Source organism: Pristis pectinata, chromosome 35, assembly GCF_009764475.1.
Source record: "Pristis pectinata isolate sPriPec2 chromosome 35, sPriPec2.1.pri, whole genome shotgun sequence".
Classification (NCBI taxonomy): Eukaryota; Metazoa; Chordata; class Chondrichthyes; order Rhinopristiformes; family Pristidae; genus Pristis; species Pristis pectinata.
The window spans coordinates 4,794,505-4,815,930 of NC_067439.1; the positions used below are offsets into that span (position 1 = coordinate 4,794,505).

General features: G+C 45.0%; 2 protein-coding genes across 5 annotated transcripts in view; one reads left to right on the top strand and one right to left on the bottom strand.

Annotated features, from left to right (window-relative positions):
- ccdc61 (coiled-coil domain containing 61) overlaps positions 1–12,101 on the top strand; it is a 33,003-nt gene extending 20,902 nt beyond the window's left edge. For all 4 annotated transcript variants that reach the window (XM_052044145.1, XM_052044142.1, XM_052044144.1 and 1 more), the window contains exons 10-14: positions 124–260; positions 1,084–1,162; positions 4,890–4,953; positions 6,070–6,139; positions 6,653–12,101. In XM_052044145.1, coding sequence (XP_051900105.1) covers positions 124–260; positions 1,084–1,162; positions 4,890–4,953; positions 6,070–6,139; positions 6,653–6,747 — 445 coding nt within the window. In that variant the 3' untranslated portion in view covers positions 6,748–12,101. The remainder of the gene's footprint in view (positions 1–123; positions 261–1,083; positions 1,163–4,889; positions 4,954–6,069; positions 6,140–6,652) is intronic.
- Positions 12,102–12,104: 3 nt separating this feature from the next.
- Positions 12,105–16,876, bottom strand: opa3 (outer mitochondrial membrane lipid metabolism regulator OPA3). Its single transcript, XM_052044158.1, has 2 exons — positions 16,722–16,876; positions 12,105–12,714 (listed from the first exon to the last, which is right to left on the bottom strand). Exons 1-2 carry the CDS (start codon positions 16,861–16,863, stop codon positions 12,386–12,388), a joined length of 471 nt encoding a protein of 156 aa, XP_051900118.1. The 5' UTR covers positions 16,864–16,876; the 3' UTR covers positions 12,105–12,385.
- Positions 16,877–21,426: the final 4,550 nt, after the last annotated feature.

Here is a 21,426-nt window from a genome sequence, read left to right on the forward strand (position 1 = left end):
GGGAGTGGGATCTGAACCCATTTGAACCTCTGATTTGGAGGCAGGAGTGCTGCCCAGCACTCTGCAGCTGAGGCCCGTGGTCGATTTCTACACTGACTTTTGCCACCGCAATCTCTTGCGCAGCTTGAGGAAGATCCACAGGAACATGAACGGCCTGACCAGCGATGAGCGAGGACGCCCAAAGTCCCGGAACTGCTCGCAGGAAGGCAGCACCGGCAGGATGCAAGCCGCCAGTCGAATCCGCACTCGGAGCTCATCGGGTAGGGCCTGGGGGATGGTCTCGTGAAGTAGGTGATTTGGAGGTGTAGGGGTGGGGGAGCAGAGGCCAAATCTTCACTGACGGAACATCTGGAGACTTACTCTGTGAACTGTCACAAAATATTTGACTTATTGCAGCTTTATGTGCAGTGGGAGGAGGAAATCTGAGATATCTCTTCTGCTGATCTTCCCTCTGATGCAGTTCTTGAGCCTTAGTTTAAATACAAGGTGAACAGATTGCCTCAAATTAATCAAGGCAACAACGAGAATAAAATGTAAAGCACGTTATGCAGTGGGAAGGGTGAGAAGTCGTGTTAGGGGCACAGGAATTTGCTGCTGCGGTTAAAAGGTGCAAACAGACGTTAAACACATGAAGCTTCTCTCCTGGAAAAACCTTCTCAGAACGTAGCTTCCTCCACCTGGGAACTTTATACTTGGAGCCATACCATTTCTGAAGTGCCTTGAACCAATTCAGCTTGTCAAAATTTCCAACTTACCCCAAATAATCAGTGGCTGAGTTAGGGGAAAGTTAGGGGAAAGTTCAGTGTCAGCATTTGTGAGAGAAACCTATTTGAAGGGAGGCAACTGATTTAAAGCAGAGAAGATATTTAATAGATCAAATAAGCCTGGAATGCCACTTCCATATGCAGGGAGGTATCAGCAATCTGCTGTTCATAGGCACGGGTGTTTACAATCTCCTGAGAGCGATATCATGGAGTGTGTGCAGTACACAGCTGAAGACCATGGTGCCTTCAGGGTTGGTACAGGGGCGGAGTTGCCCTTTAGGGGTGGGATCTTGCTCACATCATTGCATCTCTTCCACAGCGGAAAATCTCCGAAGCAGATTCTCCTCGGTGAGCTCAGTCAGTGACTTTGAGGACAGTGGAGCACCTTCCAACTCCAGGTAAGTATGTGATTGAGGTGGGCAGAGTTCCCACTGGATACATGTGGTAAACTGGAGCCAGTGTAGGAAAACAGTCTCACTGAAGCCTCTGTGCCTTAATGTTCTCGTTCCCAATATTCCTTTATTCATCTGAAATTGTTCCCGCTAGCAATGACTGGCTATCGAGCACTCCATTAGTCCATTGAAACTCTAAATGTCGAGAGAACATTCAGCCCCTTTAGTCTATTCTGCCATTTGGTGAGATCATGACCAATCTGTGACTCCAGATATCCGCCGTGGCTCCCATCACTCAATATCTTTTGTTTCAACATAATTGCATTTCACGTCCTCTTTCACAATGCCATAAACTGTTTTGCCACCATGAAAGTATTTTTGAGTATAGTTGCTATGGTAATGTAGGAAACGTGGAAGCGATTCGTACACAGCCTGTTCCAACAAGAAACAAAGTGAAAATGAAAAAAATGCATATGTTAAAAATCTGAGATTAAAAACAGAAGGTGCTGGAAACACTCAGTGGGTTTGGCAGCGTCTGTGGCAAGGGAAACCCGGTTAACGTTTCAGTTCAAAGTTCTGTCGACAGAACTGGAAAAGGGAGAACTTAAGTTGGTTTCAAATCACAAAGAGGGTGGGGAAGGAATGAACAGGACACAGGGTGAGGCCAGGATTGCGTTGGTGATATGCTACTTACAAAGCTGTCTGCTTGGTAGATTAATGAGGGCAGTTAGAGGGAAAGTGAACAAAGGGATCACATTAAAGGCATGAATTGCAGGCCAGAGTGTAGCGGAGAACTGAAGCCAAAATGAAAACGTTAGAAACACCCAGTACACCAGGCAGTAGCTGTGGAGAGAAAATCTGAATTAGTGCTACAGCTGAATAACATTAACAGCAAAACTGTCATTTCTGATACAAACACAAGGTAAGTTACCTGAATTTGTTAAATGCAATATTGAGTCCCGAAAGCTACAACATGCCCAGACAGAAGATGAGGTGCTGTTCCTCAAGCTTACAGCTGGCCTTGTTGGAACAATGCCACAGTGGGAGTGGGATGGAGAATTAAAGTGACAGGCAACTGGGAGCTCGGGTCACTGCTGTGGATTGAATGCTGGAGCTCCATAAAGTGATCACCCAATCTGTGTTGGTTTGTCCGATTAGAAGAGACCACATTGTGAACACCATATGCAGCACCTTAGACAGGAAGAAGTGCTTCTCTTGGAAGGACTATTTAGGTCCCTAGATGGTGGAAAGGGATGAGGTAAAAGGATAAGCGTGGAACCTCCTTGGATTGCGTGGGAAAGTGCAACAAGAAGGGGAACGGTTGGTGGACATGGAAGAGCAGACCAGGCACTCATAAAGGGAAAGATCCCTTCAGAATGCTGAAGATTTAGGGAGGGGAAGATGTGTCTGGTGGTGGAAGCTCATTGAAAGGGTGGAAATTGTCAGAATCAGGTTTATTATCACTAACATGTCGTGAAATGTGTCGTCTTGCGGCAGCAGTACAGTGCAAGACATAAATTTACTATAAGTTACAAAAATAAATAAATAGTGCAAAAGAGGAATAAAGAGGTAGCATTTATGGACCATTCAGAAATCTGAATGTTGAACAGAAGGGAAGAAGCTGTTCCTAAAATGTTGAGTGTGGGTCTTCAGGCCCTTGTACCTCCACCCCAAGGGTAGTAATGAGAAGAGCAACTGAACATCACTGCAATTGTGACGTATCATCCATTGAATGTGCAGGCTGGTGGGGTGTAAGGTAAGGACCGGGGAACTTTGTTCTTGCTCTGCTCAAGAGGAAAGTGGTTGAGATCAGAGGTGCAGGAAATAGATGAGGTGTGGTCAAGGGCCCTGCCCACTATACTAGAGGGGAAAACACACCGAAGGAAAAAGAAAGACATAGAATCATACAGCAGAGAAGCAGGCCCTTCAGCCCACCATGTCTATACTGGCCATCAAGTACATCTCAGGAGCACCTTGTGAGAAGTCTTGTCATTGGAGCAGATATGGCAGAGATGGGGGAACTGAGAGAATAGAATATATATAGATGGTGGGAGTCTGTGGGCTTGTAATGCATTTTTGTCATTAACCACCTCCTGAGATGGAAGCAGAGTGTTTGGGAAGGGGCTTTATGTAGGTGCAAGCAGGGTAGAAATTGGCAGCAGAAGTTCTGTGTGCATTCAGGAAGCAGCACCAGTACAGTCAGCGATGGAGAGAAAGAATCGAGGAAAGGGCATGAAGTGGGTCCGAAATGACGATTGTGTCTCCCACAACAGGACGGCGAAGCTGGTGCCCCAGTGAGTGCAGTTGACGAAGCTGGTTGATGTGGGAATGAGTTCAGCCAGGCAAATGTGTGTTGGTGGAGTAGAACCGGTTGGGCTTTTCTTCAAGAAAGAAGGCACAGGGCCCTCAGACCACCCTAGTGTGGGGTGGAGGTGTCGAGGGATTGTACCTCTGTGATAGAGGTGAGGTGGCTATTGGGCCCAGGAAATTGGCAACTGTCAAAGTGGTGGAGAGTATCAGAGGTGTCATGTGGGAAGTGACTAGAACAAGGAGAAAGGATGGAGGCAAAGGAGCAAGAAATAAGTGCAGTGGGGCAAGAGCAGGCTGAAACAGTGGGTCTGCCTGAACCATTCTGTTTGTGGAAGTGGGTTGTGAGGGGTTGGGACACTATAAGGGAGACTAGTGATGGGGAAATTGCCTGCTTGGGAGACAATGGCCTGATGTTCAGTGATGGGGTCATGGACCAGGGAGAAGTTTGAGGAGTGATGTTTGGTTTCTACATCAATTTGTTAAACAACAACAGCAACATCTTTATCAGCACATTGGAGATATCACAGTTGGTCCTTGGTGCAGCATTTTCAGAGGTGAGTAGGTTAGAGTGAGGGAGGGATGAATTGAGATGGTCACTTGGTTTCAGTTCTCTGTAACAGCTTTGATCTGCACTTCACAGCTTTTATCTGTCCCCATGTTTGTACTTTGTGCTCTGTCTCTCTCTCTCTCTTTCTCTCTGCTCTCATTAATCTGTTGACCAGACAGCTTTGTAAACATCACCAATGGCATCCCTGCCCTTGACCTATCAGAGATGTTCCCTTTGTCCTATCCATCTGTCCCACCCTCCAATGCAACTTAAAACTGTTTCCTCACGCTTCCAGTTCTGATGAAGAGGCTTTTGACCTGTTACATTAACTGTTTTTCTCTCCACAGATGCAGCCTGACCTGCTGAGTGTTCTGGCATTTCCTGTTTTGTTTTTTTTATTTGTATACCACACTGAAGAACTGGCTGTTTTAGTGATGTTGGTGGAGGGATAAATACTGACCAGGACCTTGCTCTTCTTCATAATCGAGCCATGGGATTTTAAGTCAATGTGAGACAGCAAACATGGTTTCAGTTTGTTTTATCTGAAAAATTGTAACCACAACAGTGTGACAGCTTCAGTGCCACACAGGACAGTCATCCTAGACTTCTGGGCCCAATTCTCTAAAGTGGGACTTGGAGGAATAATTTTGGATTAGTTGATAGTTCTTTTAAAGAGCTTGATGGGCCAAATGGCCTCCTGCTGTGGGTGCCTTGTATTAAGCTTTGTCCCGATTCACATGGTGGTTTAGAATACCCAAGGTGCACACTGTGTGCACTCCCTCAGTTAATCAGAACCTTGCTGAGTGACTGGTGATTGTTGGTAATTCTGATGCAGCCTTCACAAATAAAGTCTTCCTTTCCCTGCCCTCCCAACAGATTGCAAAGAGTCAGAAAACCAAGACGACCATTGGGATCGGCTTCCTGGACCAGTCCCAACTTGGTGAGTCCCTGGAATAAAATAAGCACCACCCCACTCGCCTTCCTTGTGCCAACTTCTAATGTACTCTTATAGGGGATGGAGGCATCACTGACAAGTCCACCACTTATTGCAAGTTTCTAATTGTCCTTGTGACAGCGGTGGTTGGGGTGGTGAAGCTGCCACTCTGAACTGCTGCTGTCCTGGTGAAGATGCTCCCACATCGTTGGTATGAGAGTTCCGGGACCTGGACCCCACGCCTATAAAAGAACTATATATTCCCAAGCCAAGATGGTGTGTGAATTGGAGAGGAACCTGCATTGTTCCCATGTCTGTCCTTCAAGGCTGTAGATTTGGGAAGTGTCATCAGCAGCTTTGGCTCAATACATCTGAGCTTGAACATTCAACAGCCTTGGTAGATTTGTGTTGGAGGGAGTCCATCTTCTGGCTGGTAGATGGGGTGCTTCAAATAATTTGTCCTTGATGGTGTTGAGCCTCATTCATTCGTGCAATAAGAGGGTATTCCATCACACTCTTGACCAGTCTCAGTTAGTTCAAGCCTTGTCCTCTGATTTATAGTATCAATCTTCCTCTTCTATATCGCCCCTCTGAATGGGATTAGATTGGCATAGTGGTTGGCACAGGCGTGGTGGGCCAAAGGGCCTGTTCCTGCGTCGTACTGCTCTATGTAGTGTGAGCATTGAGGACTTTCCGCATGATGGAGACTCTTCTAGACGAGTAGTGTGACGATATTTGATCTTCCAATATGTATTTTGGGTTCCTATGGAATTTTAAAACAAAAGAGATTTGCATTTTTTAACACTTTTCATGACAATATGATGTCCCAAAGTGACTAACTTTTGTAGTCACTTTGCAATGTAGGAAATGTGGCAACCTATTTTTGAATAGCAAGCTCCCAAAAGCAGTAATGTGATGACCAGTTTTAGTGATGTTGATTGAGGCTTAGTCCTGGTGTAGGTTTGTGGGAAGCATAATTTGTAAGACTGGGAGGAAAACAGCAGGATGTTGCATTAACGGGAGGGCTTGTTCAAAGAGCTAGCGCAGGTATGATGAGCTGAACAGAGTCCTTTGCTGCAGATTCCCGAGGAATAACAGCAGCTTTATGTTCTATTTCTTCAGCCTCAGAGGAAACCAAAACAGAAGCGTTTAGCCAGCACCCCAACAAAATCAAACAAGGCATCTGACAAAGGTAAGAGTGTGATACAGCTGGATTCTGCTCTGAACACGCCCTCGGAATATTGGTCTGCCAGGTTTAAGTTACTTAGTGCTAATACATAGATTGTTCTCACTCAGTGTCGTTGAGAGATGCCAACTTTATGGTCCTTGGTCTGTGCCCCACTCCTTGATGGGAGATAACTGCCAAGAGGCAGGAGAGTACAAGTTGTCATTAACAGCTCTTGGGGACTCCTTGCTGTGCAGAAGGGTCTATAGTTGGAGGTTACAAATTTAAAGTACTTTAGGGGATGACAAAGGAAAGGTTTTTTAGGTAGTGAGTTAATCTGAATCTCCTGCCAAAAGCAGTGGAAGCAGACTTAATTATAAAGGGAGAACTGGGTAAATACCAGAACAGGCAAATACCAAAACAGGCAAAAAAAGTGAGACTACACGGATTTATTTAACATGATTCCGATAACCAAGTGAGCTTAATTATCTAAATGCATTAAAAAAAAGCCCTGGTTCTCAGATTTTTTTTTCTCCCTAGAAAACTATCTGGACTCCTGTGACCTTTCTGAAATTGATGCCAGGCTTAACGCTTTGCAGGAGTACATGAAGAAGCTGGGAGCACGGACTGAGTGAGCTGAGTTCCAGACCCTTCGGTCAGATCCTATACGGAAAAACATGCCGCCGAGGGCAGGGGTGGTGGGTGAGACTGCGTGGGAACTGGGATACAGCCTTCACACAGCATCTGCCTGATCCAGGACAGGAATGGTGAAGCCAACACAGATCAATAAGGGCTTTATTTTCCAAAACTGTGTATCTGTTGGTTTATTGTAACTAGGAATGTAAAAAAAAAGTTCCATACAATGGTAAACATTTGAGTGCTGTGTCAACTTGGGAGTGTTTTTATTTCCCTGACTGAACAAATCTGTTGTGAGTTATTGGCTACAATTCCACCTGGAAAGCACAGACTCCAACCAGAGCAAGGGTGGTGGTGGAGGGGGGAATAGTGGCAAATACCTTAATAACTTGGGAAATTGAGTCCACTGGGCGATGGTGCTTGTTTCAGACTTACTTGGTGTTTTCCCCAGATTTGTGTAATGAGTGCTCATTCCCTGTCTGCTGTGTCCTACATGCTATTCCAATAGGAATTGTTGAATACAGACCATATTAAATAAGCATAGATGTTCAGATATTACTGGGAGGAAGAGAGTGTTCCTGATGGGTGGAAAGTGGTCAGGCAATGGCACAATGGAAGACAGTAGGCCTGTGCTAGACTCCCATTGATCTCGATGGCAATGGATGTACACCATTCACCCAAAACAATCCTAATGTGTCCTTGCATCATCTCTGTTCCCATACATTCTCAGGAAGTTCATTCCATCAGTCTCCCATTCCAAAGATTCTCTAATTCTCCTCCAAGAAGAAATCCTCGCTAGTCACACCCTCGCTGGTTTCCCACTCTGGCAACATAATTTGGTTTATTATTTTCCCCATTCCATCTTAACCTTTCTCACCCAACTACTCAAAAGCCAAGTTTCCTTTTGGTCAACTGCAGCCTTGTTTTACTGGTCAGGAGCACATCTGCTGCACTGGCTTCTAAACGATGCATTATACCACAGGTGATCTTGCAGTCTGTGACTTGCTTAAATGTGCTTTTAATTAATTTTGTGATGAATGTGATGATGCATGGATTATAATTGATGACTCATGGGATGAACTGTAATGTATATAGTTTTGGGTGTTGGCCTGAGTCCAACCTGAGGTGACCAGGCCAGACATGAGTGAATCCCAGTGTCCTGGGTACCAGGGGGTGTACAACTTTTGCTCAATGTTTGTGATGAATGTAAATAATTTATTACCAGTACCTAACATTCCACACTTGGGCCCTGCAAAGTTTGCTCCTAATTAACTCAAAAAACCTTTTGATGAACTTAGATTTTGAGAAACCATCCAAGCTTACGTGGTTTCTAGTTTGTTTTCAGATGAGCTCAGTTCACAAACTGATTGATCTTGACTGCTGTTGTCCAGACTGGTGAGCATCTAATGCTATAGAATATCTAGGATTACCTATGTTCCCTTACCTGTAGTGCCACACAGTTGAACACTAAAACTTCACCAGGTTGGCAAGTGTATGAAGTTATCTCAGCTGGATTTGTGGGCCCAGTAGCCTGAACCCTGAGGCTATGCTGTGCCTCAATACTCTCAGAATTAATGTCATCTACCTCCCTAATGTCTCAGAGCCCAAGGTTGATGTGACTGGCCACTTAAGACATGATAATTTGTTTGCAAATGGACTTGCTACTGAATATTCAAACCAAAAGCATTCATCTTCCTTGTCAAAAACCCATAGTTTTTTTTTTACTCACTGCATCTTTAACTGTAACAAGGAAACCACAAGTGGAGTGAGTCTAATGCAAAGATACATGTTAAGTAGATACACTGAGACATGTCTGGGTTCATTGTCTGAGGTGGGAATTGTACCAGCATTGGACTCAGGCCTGTCTTCAAGGCTGTATTATGTCTGTACTGCTTCCACCATCAGGAGCTAGCAGTACATGTGGATGGTTGAGAGACTAGAACATCCATCTTCCTCTACTATAATAGCTAACTTTATTTTGGTTGGGGAAAAAATGTACACATACATACTCAATAGACTTTATTTGTACTGATTTTTCTACAGTCTTTTTGTAAATAAATCTTATTCCAACAAAATTTGTGTTGGTCATTTAGGCAAAAAAAACCATATCTCAGCCACAATAGTTCCCTGTATCACGGTGGCACCCCGCAGAGGTGTGAACAGAGTCTACATGGAGTAGTTGGGACAAGAAGCTAATGAGCAGATATTTTGCTGCACACAAAGTTCTTTTTATTATAACAGATGCACTCCTCCAATCATTGCACATCCTACAATGGTTTTGTTCTGTTAATAAGAACAGAAAATGCTGGGAAAACAGCTCCAGCATTGTTTTAATTTCAGATATCCAGCATCTGCAAGTTTTTCTATATATTACATTCATGACCTTCAAGAACAGGAACTTTTAACATTAATTTGAGGTATCATTTCATTAGCAACTCATCTGGTGCTAAGATGATAACAGAAACCCAATAAGGAATTCCAGAGATATTTTGCACTAGAGGCAAGTATGTGAATCTGTCACAGACACAAAGGGACAAACTGGACCAAAGTGGATAAGCCAGGGGTCAGAGGATATTCCCCTGGATACTAGCATAGACCAGTTGGGTTGATTAGCTTTCTTTTGCTACATTTATAGGTTCCCCCATATAGTCCTGTTAGAGAACTACATTAATGTGATAATTATCAAACTGGGATTGGTGGGTTTAAACAAAACAAAATGAAGTTTTACTTCATTAACTCTTACCCTTTCATCACTGGCACTATACTACTCCCAACCACCATTCATTCCATAAAGATTTTGGCTTGGTAGAATGATTTTAATTTTGCATCAAAACTGATGCCTCAATCTGGACTTTTAGGGATTGTAGACGTGTCAAGCGACATCCCTTTAAAAGCTTTATACAATCACCTGACAATATAAATACAAAATCATATCAGACCCAGTTTAAATCCTTGGTGTTCATTTTTTGAAGTTTATGAATGTAAAACACTACCTCTTTGGCTGTTTGCTTCAGTTTAAAAGGTTTGTCTGATTCATGTATTAATGAATTCAGATTATTAACCTTAGATTTTTTGATCTTTTAATGGATTTTTTTTTGGAATGGCAACCTACCAAGCCTATAAACATGGACTAATTAGCGTCTCTCTTGAATGGTCTATGGGAGTTTAAATGATCTCTCTTTCAGGTGTAGAGCAGAGTAGTTATTAAAAAACATAACTGGAGAGTTAGTCATAACATTCAGCAGGATTCATAGAGCTTAGTACTTAGAAGGACATCTTGCCAAACAATTTTCAAACATTACTTCACTCCTTCACAATTATACAAACATGCACTTAAATGCAGGTAACAGACTCTTGAATCAAGCCAGTCCAGTTTCCTATGCTGATACGCTCCAGTGAGCTAGCTCCTCCTACAGCTCACCATCACATTTTCTTCCCTTGCCTACACGAACTTGAATCAAAGCTAATGAGTGATGAACAGTTAACTGAATTTCAGCCAAAAGCAAAAAGAAAACTTGTAATTGTCTCTGGAAACATCCAGTACTATGATTGGATGTTACAAGAGAGGGATAATCAACACCTTAAAATTACAGTCACACACCAGTAGGTATCTATCTTCCCTTGAGATTAGTTGTAAGAAGCAGAGAGAAGGTATCTTTACTTTGTTTTTAACCGTGTTTCAGTTACTTCCTTAACTGAAGGTAACTTTCACTGGTCAACCATTTTGGTAATGGTTGATGAGAGAGAGTTCAAGTGTTAATAGTTAAATATAACATGGGATCATGCGATGCAGACCCTCACCTGAACAACAAATCACATTGGTTCACCAATATTCCTGTTCCTAAAGATCAAAATTATCCATGGAAGAAGTGGTGGGTGAATCATCAGCAATTGAGGTTTTCTAAATTGGAAGTGCTGCACCAAACTTTGTGCAAGTCATCCCAAGATTGTTACAGCATTCTGTACACTTGATAGTGACTTGTCTTAAAAACAGAAAGCACACATTTTATTTTACATCTGAATTTAAGGAATAGATTAGAGACGAGCACTTTACCCATTGAAATTTGTCAGAAGCACATTTCCCCATTGTTTTATATTATGAGTCCTATTCTCAGGCATTGCAATAACATTAAAGTTGTAACAAGTGTGCGTGTTACAGCAATACAAGTAGAGAGCTAGGGACTTGCACAGAAATACATTGCCATGTTAATTTGGCATTCATGGTTATAGACTTTGAGGAAAATAACTTCAGCAAATGAATTTCTACCACAGATTCAAAGCATTTACAGTACAGACTGTGACACTGAGCTGATGCTACAGTTACAGTGGAAAGGCATCGAATTCAGCATCCAAACTGATGCCTGACCAGATGATTTCCCACCGTTTTATTCAGATATTTAATTAAAAAAAACATTCTCTTGAATCTTTAGCACAAACAGCTTCTGCCAGACTCCAGTATTACACAATTCAAAATGACAAATATCATATATTTACAGAAGTAAATAGGCAGTTTGGAGCAGGTTTCCGTGCAAGTTTTCAATAGTGAAAGAATGGATACTCTTTGGGGCAGGAGGGGGGTGGGGAGAAAGAGAAACAGATTCATGCACACACTGCTCACTACCACCTTCAAGGACAATTGGGAACAGGCAATCAATGTTGGCCTTAACAGTAATGAAAAATAAATAAAACTACAACCAACAGAATGGGAATCAAATTCAAGTGGTTTAATTCTGGTGTTTATTGTAAAATAGCAAGCACTGCCTCGGTAAAAGAGGGGCATTACTCAGTGGTATCAATCTACCATAACGTTTTCCTCCTGTGGAAATGTTACAAAGGGATGGGTAATGGGTTCAGAGGCTGCAGCAATAGCAGATTGTTACAAATGTTCCCTTGCATAAACTGGAGTCTGGCCTCCCTTGCAATTCTGTTCCAAAATCCAACATGTAACATTCGTTCCAGAGGTGTTTATTAGCACCAAAGAAAAAGAAAATCTCATTCAGCACAATAGTTATAACCTAGGTGAGCTTTGCTTTTGTTAGTCCATTCATGTCTGCGTATCACTGAGTACTGGAAGAGAGGGGGAGAAGACAGGCTGTATGGCAACATCCTTTGACGGAACACCGTTAGACAAAGATTCCCAAAGGCATGTAGTTCTCCTGGTGGCTGGGAGAAACGAGTTCTGCTCATCTGGGTTCGGTGGTTACGATAATCTGAACGTGGCTTCTGTGGAACACTACCTCCTGGAGCACCGTTTGAGTACCCAACCTCTAACAGTGGCTCGACTGGGAAAGGTTTTAAAACAAGCACAGCAAAATTTAGACCTGACATGATCGGCAAGACGTTATGGGACCACCCCCCCCCCCCCCCCCCCGCCCCAAGGCTTGCGTCAAACACGCTGCTCTCCCCACCTGCGACCACAGAGGAAAGAAACATTCAGATGCAGCCATGGATGCAGGCACACACGTACAAACAGGACCTCATCGATGTGTGGACGAGCATTTAAATGGCCAATCACACCTTTTGTGCAGCAGCTTCTCAGAATCCTTCACCTTAAATTACACACGTGGTAGTGTGGCAGCAGTCTGAACACGTCAGCCTCCATCCCTGACAATAGATTTTTCCTCTCGGGTCCAAGGGTTATTTTGTGGTCTGAGTAGGCAGCGAAAGAACAAGCCGATTAGTTTCTCGAAGGCGCGCATCCAGTTCCTCTACAGTCAACGCGAGGTGTGCCACCTGCTGCTCCAGGCTGTTCAGTGTGCTGTGCAGCTCCTCCTCTTTCTTGGCATTGTTGGAGGACTGCCTCATATACTCAGCCAGGATGCAAGCACCTCCGACGAGAAAGACAATGGCCTCCCCCAGGAGTTCGGAGCCCAGTTCTGCTGCAGTCTCCTCGTTCAGGGGTTGCACCTGGGCACCTTTAAACCCCATCATCCTCATCTTCATCTTCATCTCGAACCAGTGATAGGCTGCAACGGGAGGACCATGCGGTGAGGCCACAAGCTGCTGTAGAAATCACCAAGTACAGCACTGGAGGCTATTCACAAGATCACAAGACAAAGGAGCAGAAGTAGCCCATTCGGCCCATTAAGCCTGCTCTGCTACCTCACCATGAGCTAAACTATTCTCCCATCCAGCCCTAATTCCCAGCCCTTTCCCCATATCCCTTGATACCCTGACTAATTAAATACCTATCAATCTCCTCCTCAAACACCCCCAATGACCGGGCCGCCACAGCTGTATGTGGCAACAAATTCCACAAATCCACAACCCTCTAGCTAAAGAAATTTCTCCTCATTTCTGTTCTAAATGGGTACCCTCTAATTCTAAGACTGTGCCCTCTTGTCCTGGTCTCATCCACCAAGGGAAACAACTTAGCCACATCTACTCTGTCCAGTCCTTTCAACATTCGAAATGTTTCTATGAGGTCCCCTCTCACTCTTCTGTACTCCAGTGAGTACAGTCCAAGAGCCGACAATCGCTCATCATATGTCAGCCCTTTCATTCTGGGGATCATCCTCGTAAATCTCTCCAACATCAGCACACCTTCCTAAGATAAGGGGCCCAAAACTGCACACAGTATTCCAAATGAGGTGTTACCAGTGCCCCGTACAGCCTCATCAACACACCCTTACTTTTATACACTATACCTCTCGAAATGAATGCCAACATAGCATTTGCTTTTCTTACCGCCGATCCAACCTGGCGGTTAACCTTTGGGGGTTCTCGTGCAGGATACTCTAAGTCCCTTTGCATTTCTGTACTTTGTATTTTCTCCCATTATGGCTGTGCCTGCTCTCCCATATATCCCAATTCCTCTTTCAAAGTTCCTGTTGAATCTGATCGCAGCCGATCTCAAGTATTTCTTATCTCCCTCTGGTTCTTTCTACAATTATCACTCACCCCGTCTCAATCACCAGAAACAGTTGATACCTGGGGTAGATCACCCATGGTCATTCTGAATGGCAGGGCAGGCTTGAGGTGCATAGAACAGTGCAGCACAGGAACAGGCCCTTCAGCCCACAATGTCTGTGCCAACCCAAACTAATCCCAACCATCTGCACGTAGTCCATTTCCCTCCATTCCCTGCCTGTTCATGTGCCTGTCTAAATGCCTCTTCACCATCACTGCTTCCACCATGGCCCCTGGCAGCATGTTCCAGGCACCTACCGATGTGTAAAAAAAACCCTTCAAATCTTTAAACTTTGCCCCCTCTCACCTCAAAGCTATGCCCTCTAGTATTTGACATTTCCACTCTGGGAAAAAGACTGACTAATCACCGTATCTGTGCCTCTCCTAACTTTGTAAACTTCTATCAGATGCCATATCAGGTGGCCTCCTATTTCCATTTGTTTCTCACTATTTGCTCTAACCAAACCCTCCCTGATTTTGAGCACCTCTGCTGAATCTGCTCTCAGTCCTTGCTTCTCCACATCTCTCCAGCCTGCCAGCACACCGGCAACTTCTCTTCTGCACAGTCTCAAGGTCCTGACATCAAATTTGATGCCCGGAACTGCCAGTAAAAACTCCAACCAGGGCCAGTGACTGAGAGAACAATCTGTCCACTGAAAGGGGCAGCAAATCCCTGCCACCTTCAGACTGGTTCTGCACTATTCAGACCCAATAGTCACAGACTCCACTGGTGCTGCAGCCCCTGAATCAGATCTGATCACCTTTCATCAGAACAATTCCAATCAAAGGGCACCAGGCTGAAACATTAACTGGTTCTCTCCCCACAGATGCTGCCTAACCAGCTCAGCATTTCTAGAATTCTCCAGTTTTATTTCAGATATCCTACTTCTGCAGGTTTTTGTCTTTGCTTTTCGATGATATCGCACTGTCACTGTTGTTACCCAGAATAGAGAAATTTAGTTTGCGGAAAGTTTGGGCAGGCTCAGTTTATTTTCTTTAAACAGGGAAGGTTGAGGGGAGATTTAATCAAGGCTCCTAGAATTATGAAAGGCCCAGAAGGCATTAAGTTATTGGACTAGCAGCCTGTGTACTTAGCAATGATTCAGAGACACAAGTTTGAATCCCACTGTGGTAGCTGAGTAATTTAAATTCTAACGAATAAATAAATCTGGAATTTAAAAAGTCTCTGTACAGGAAGTCACAAACTACTGGATTGTGGTAATAACCCATCTGGTTCACTGAGGTTCTTTAGGAAAAGAAATCTGCTGTCCTTACCCACAAACCCAGACCCTCCAATGTGGTTGTCACCTAAACATCCTCTAAGTTCAGGGACAATTAGGGATGGACAACAAACGCTTGTGAGATAATGAAGAAAATTGATCAGGTGAACAGGGAAGCCCCTTTCCCATTAGTCGAGGGTTTAACAACCAGAAGACATGGATTTACAGTAACTCGGAGAAAGAATAACAGATGAGAGGTGAATTTTAGGCAAAGAACTCATCCAGCGGTGGCAAGGGCCTGGAACTCACTGCCAAAAAGAATGACGGAGACAGAAACCCTCCCAACATTTAAAAATTATCTGGATGAGAGCTCATCAAGGTGATTAGCCCCAACAGCTTTGCTGTCCCCCTGACAAATGCAAGGGGTGGGATGGCTTTACGATGTACTGTAAACGTACGGGTTCTGTAATCATGGAGAGAATTGTCTGAATGTCTGGTCATGATCAGGCCAATCTGCCATAGCCGCTTGGTTGAATAGGCAGCTAACTTTCACCATCCGGCAGAAAGTGGAAACTGCAGGAAGGACACAACTACACCAGAGAGGGCACCGGTTTTCCAGGGTGTTGCCCAGGATGAAGTGTTTCAGTTCTGAGAAGAAACTGTGAAGACTGCTTATTGGAGCAGAAGAGACTGATGGAAGGCTGATAGAGGTATACAACATATGGGCACAGAAAGGGTAGAGAACATACATGTAAGGTTACAGACAAGGGATACAGAGAGAGATTTTTTTCCCCCACCTAAAAAGTGAGTGGGTGGTGGAGGCTGAGACTCTCACAACATTTAAGTATCTGGACATGCACTTGAATTGCCAAGGTTTAGGAGACTACTGACCAAGTGCCAGAAAATGAGATAAGAACACCTGAAGTTTGGCATGGATATGCCTTGTATGACTCCAATGTTAATTTGGGCTGTTGGTTCCCAGAGGCAGCCAGTTGGAACAGAATCCAAAGTGACCACCACTCACTGAAAACACTCTCAGCACTTTATGTGATTCAAAGCAAAGTGTGATCTTTCCTTCATAAACATTATTCACCGCCCTCTCATTAAAAAATCCAGACAACTAACCCGTCAGCAATTATGGGACAAACACAGCACAGTTCAAAATATGCACTGCTCACTGACACTCCTCTCCACCCTCCCCTCAATCTTCACCCCCTTCCTCATTCCCATCCCTTCCCCACAACCCTCACCCTTCTTCCTCATCCTCAACCCATCCCTCCCCAACCCCTCTTCATCCCCACCCCTCCTCCAACTCATCCCACCCCTCCCTAACCCTCACCCCTCCCCTCAACCCATCCCAACCCCTCTTCCCCATCCCCCAACCCTTACCCTCATCCCTCCCCTCTCTCAACCCTCCTCTCAACCCTCACCCCATTCCCTCCCTCAACCCTCCCCATCCCCTACCCCAACCCTCACCCTCATCCCTCCCCTCTACCCATCCCCTCCCCTAACCCTCCCCTCAACCCTCACCCCATTCCCTCCCTCAACCCTCCCCATCCCCTACCCCCAACCCTCACCCTCCCCCTCATCCCACCCCTCACCTACCCCCTCATCCCCCCTCACCCCCCCTTCACTCTCAATGTGACTTTCAGCCTATCCATCCAACTGTCGAGGACACGCCCCCACCAACTGCCCATCAACAATAGCCGGCTCCTCATTGGAGATCACACTCCAGCCCCTCCGCTCCCATTGCTTAAGTCGGCCGTCAATCAGCCCGGACCCCGCCCTGCGGGTCAGATTGCGCCCAGTAACTGGGCCGGAGAGCCCGGGCCTCGGGTACTCACCCTGCGCCGGCGGCTGACAGATGTAGGTCTTGAAGAACTGGCTCCTGCGGGCGTTGGCCTTGATGGTGTTGGCCAGCGGGCGACTGACCTGCCGCACCCCCAACATCACCAGCTTCGCGATGGGGAAGGCGCCAACCACCATGCTGACGACCTGACGTCACTTCACCTCGCTGAAGGACCGCCCTTATGGTGACGTCACTGGGTCGCAATAACTGCAGTTAAAGGGCACCTGGTCAAAGTCAAAGTCAGGTTTATCGTCATCTGCACAAGTCCATGTGTGCACAAGTGCAGTGAAAAACTTACATGCAGCAGCATCACAGGCAAAGAGCATCAGATAAGCAAGAAAAGTATAAATTATAGAACATAAAACCTCACAGCACAATATAGGCCCTTCGGCCCACAATGTTGTGCTGACATTTTATCCTGCTCTAAGATCTATCTAACCCTTCCCTCCCACATAGCCCCCTATTTTTCTATCATTCATGTGTCTATCTAGGAGTCTCTTAAATGTCCCTGATGTATCTGCCCCCACAACCTCTGCCGGCAGTGCGTTCCTCGCACCCACCACTCTCTGTGTAAAAAAACTTACCCCTAACATCCCCCTTATGCCTTCCTCCAATCACCTTAAAATTATGTCCCCTCGTGTTAGCCATTGTCGCCCTGGGAAAAAGTCTCTGACTGTCCACTCGACCTATGCCTCTTATCATCTTGTACACCTCCATCAAGTCACCTCTCATCCTCCTTCTCTCCAAAGAGAAAAGCTCTAGCTCACTCAACCTATCCTCATAAGACATGCTCTCCAATCCAGGAAACATCCTGGTAAATCTCCTCTGCACCTTCTCTAAAGCTTCCATATCCTTCCTATAATGAGGTGACCAGAACTGAATACAACAGTCCTAGTGTGGTCTAACCAGAGTTTTATAGAGCTGCAACATTACCCGGCAGCTCTTGAGCTCAATACTCCGACTAACGAAGGCCAACACACCATACACCTTCTTAACAACCCTATCAACTTGCGTGGCAACCTTGAGGGATCCATGGATGTGGACCCCAAGATCCCTCTGTTCCTCCACACTGCTAAGAGACCTCATATTCTGCCTTCAAATTTGATTTCAAATAAAATTTTACACAATTTTATAAGAAAGAACACAATTAGAACAAAAAAAAGGTCCATTGTACTGCAAAGTGGTCATGGTGTTGCTGTACTGAGGCAGTGATTAGGTTTGTGCTGATTGGTTCAAGAACTGAATGGTTAAAGGGAAGTAGCTGTTCTTGAACCTGGTGGTGTGGGACTTCAGGCTTCCGTACCTCCTGCCCGATGGCAGCTGCGAGAAGATGGCATGGCCCAGATAGTGGGGATCTTTGATGATGGATGTTGACTTCTTGAGGCAGCACCTCCTGTAGATACTCCCGATGATGGGGAGGGATGTGTCCGTGATGTATTGGGCAGAGTCCACTGCTTCCTACAGCATCTTATGTTGCTGCGCATTCGAATTCCCGTACCAGACCATGATGCAACCAGGCAGGATACTTCCAACAGTACATCAGTAGAAGCTTGTTAGAGTGTTCGGTGACAAGCCGAACCTCCTTAACCTTCTAAGAAAGTAGAGACACTGGCGCGCCTTCCTTTTAGTCACCTGGCCTTGCATCACCTAACTTGGCACAGCGTCAAGTTTTGTTTGATGATGCTCTTATGAACCAATTAGGAAATCTTAAAATGTTAGAGGCCTTCATTAACTTTCAAATATCTTCGTTGTAATGACAGATGCAAAATCTGTTGAACAGAATGATGAACAAAGCAGGAGACAGACAGGCAATGTCCCAGACCCAGGGAGACTCCTGAGTACAGTGGGGATATGTTATTTCCTCTTTACCAGTGACTTTATAATTGGACTACTACATCAGAAAGAAATCATTAAGGACCCCCACCATCTGGGCCATGCCCTCTTCTCGATACTGCCATCAAGCAGGAGGTACAGGAGCCTGAAGACCCACACCTCAAGGTTCAACAACAGCTTCTTCCCCACTGCCGTCAGGTTCTTGAACTGACCTGAAAGACCCTAATACTACTTCGGACTATATTTCCCTCACTTTGGAATAATGTTTTTGTTTATTGTGTCATGTAAGTTATGTATAATTTATGTTAACTTAAAGTTCTCTATGTTTGTCAGGTTTGTAATGTATTGCACTGTTGCAAGAGCTAATTTTCATGGCATCTATACCCTGGGTATGTATGCCTATGACAATAAACTTGAACTTGAACTTGGCTGAGGGCCAACTTCATAGGTATATAAAATCATGAGAAGCATCAATAGAGTAGATAGCATTTTTTTTCCCAGGGTAGAAATGTCAAATACTAGAGGGCATGGGATTAAGATGAGGGGGGGAAAGTTTTAAGGAGATGTGTGAGGCAAGTATTTTTCTACACAGAAAGCGGTAGGTGCCTGGAAAACGTTGCCAGGGGAGGTGGTAGACGTAGATACAATAGCAATGTTTAAATGACATTTAGAGAGACACATGAACAGGCAGGAATAGAGGGATACAGACCATGTGCAGGCAGGTGGGACTAGTTGGATTGGCATTGTGGTTGGCGCAGATGTGATGGGTTGAAGAGCCTGTCCCTGTTGCTATACTGTTCTATGTTTGTAGCGGTTAGTGTAACACTATTACAGCGCCAGCGATCTGGGTTCAATTCCGGCCGGTGTCCGTAAGGAGTTTGTATGTTCTCCCCGTGTCTGTGTGGGTTTCCTCCGGGTGCTCCGGTTTCCTCCCACATTCCAAAGATGTACAGGTTAGGAAGTTGTCGGCGTGCTATGTTGGCGTCGGAAGTGTGGCGACACTTGCGGGCTGCCCCCAGAACACTCTACGCAAAAAGATGCATTTCACTGTGTGTTTCGATGTACATGTGACTAATAAAGATATGTTATCTTATCTAATAAAAGGTGACATTTTTTAAGAATTGCCTGCTGCATCCCAGGGCTGCTTTTGACATGAATTAGCACTACCACCTGGTAACACTAGGCGGCCCACTAATGCCACTTTAGTTGCTTCTTTCAACCAGGTCTCAGCTTGTGCTCCTCCCCCACCACCGATTATTCCGGCTTCTGCCCTCTTCCTTTCCAGTCCTGATGAAGGGTCTCAATCCAAAACGTTGACTGTTCATTTCCCTCCATGGATGCTGCCTGACCCGCTGAGTTCCTCCAGCATTTTGTGTGTGTGGCTCCAGATTCCGGCATCTGCAGAAGCTCTTGTGTGTTAGGTCTCAGCAGGGATACGGATTTGTCACAATGGCAGCTTGGCTGAGGAGCTTTGGGTATGGGGAGAGAGAGAGAGAGAGAGAGACAAAATTAGAGTCAGTTTACTTATAGCAGAAAAGATAAGGGGAGGGGCTCAAATCAAGGACCGCAGTGGAGTGACATGGTGGTGCAGTGGGGTAGAGCTGCTGTCTCACAGCTACAGAAACCCAGGTTGAATCCTGACTTTGGGTGCTGTCTGTGTGGGGTTTGTACCTTCTCCCTGTGACCGCGTGGGTTTTCCCCTGGGTGCTCCGGTGTGGAGGTTAGTAGGTTAATTGGGCACTGTAAATTGTGCCCCCCCCAAATATGTGTAATTGGTAATAAGTTTATTATTGTCACATGTACTGAGGTATAGTGAAAAACTTTGATTTGCATGCCATCCATACAGATCATTTTACCACATCAGTGTGTTGAGGTAGTACAAGGGAAAACAATAACAGAATGCAGAGTAAAGTGTTACAGTTATAGGGAAAGTGCAGGGCAGGCAGACAATTAGGTGCAAAGGCCATGACAAGGTACACCGTGAGGTCAAAAGTCCATCTTATCGTACAAGAGGTCTTAAATTTTAATGTCACCGAACACTCTAACAAACTTCTACAGATGTACTGTTGAAGGTATCCTGACTGGTTGCATCTATCTGGTTAGATAGGTTTTTGCACTGTAGGGGAATTAAGGGTTAAGGGGAAAAGGCAGGTAGGTGGATCTGAGTCAACGGCCGGATCAGCCATGATCTTATTGAATGGTGGAGCAGGCTTGACAGGCCAGATGGCCGACTCCTGCTCCTATTTCTTATGTTCTCATGCATCATGGTCTGGTACAGGAATTCGAATGCACAGGAATGTAAGAAGCTGCAGAGAGTAGTGGACTCAGTCCAATACATCATAGGCACATCCCTCCCCGCCATCGGTGGTATCTACAGGAGATGCCACCTCAAGAAGGCAACATTTATCCTCAAAGATCCCCACCATCTGGGCCATGCAATCTATTCGGGGCTACCATCAGGCAGGAGGTACAGAAGCCTGTTCATACTTTAGAGACTTATGATGAAGAATTGCAGGAACTCTCTGTTAATGCAGATATTGTACCATCCAGGGAAAAAAACACATTCTGCCACACTCTGTATTCCCCCATATAAAATCAGCACTAAATAATAATTCACATATTTCGCTTACTCTATAATTATTATTATAAATTAATAAGTTGCACATTAATATGTGATCATTGGGTTAGAATTTCTTTGCGTTGATTGCAGCTGACTCTTTAGTGACTTTCCCTTGAATTTAGGTCGGTGAGTAATTATGAGACAGTTCCTAAATGAAGGAAGGTGGTGGGGCCTGTGTGATAGACTGGAAAACTGCCCAATAAGATTGCAAATGCTTGAGTCGTTGGCTGGAGTGATTGGCCAATGA

Bases quoted from the DNA above. Each gene is read 5' to 3' on its own strand.
- opa3 (XM_052044158.1), bottom strand. From the start codon at position 16,863: ATGGTGGTTGGCGCCTTCCCCATCGCGAAGCTGGTGATGTTGGGGGTG. The intron at 12,715-16,721 runs GTGAGTACCCGA...CTCCCGTTGCAG, and splicing joins CTGTCAGCCGCCGGCGCAGG to CCTATCACTGGTTCGAGATG.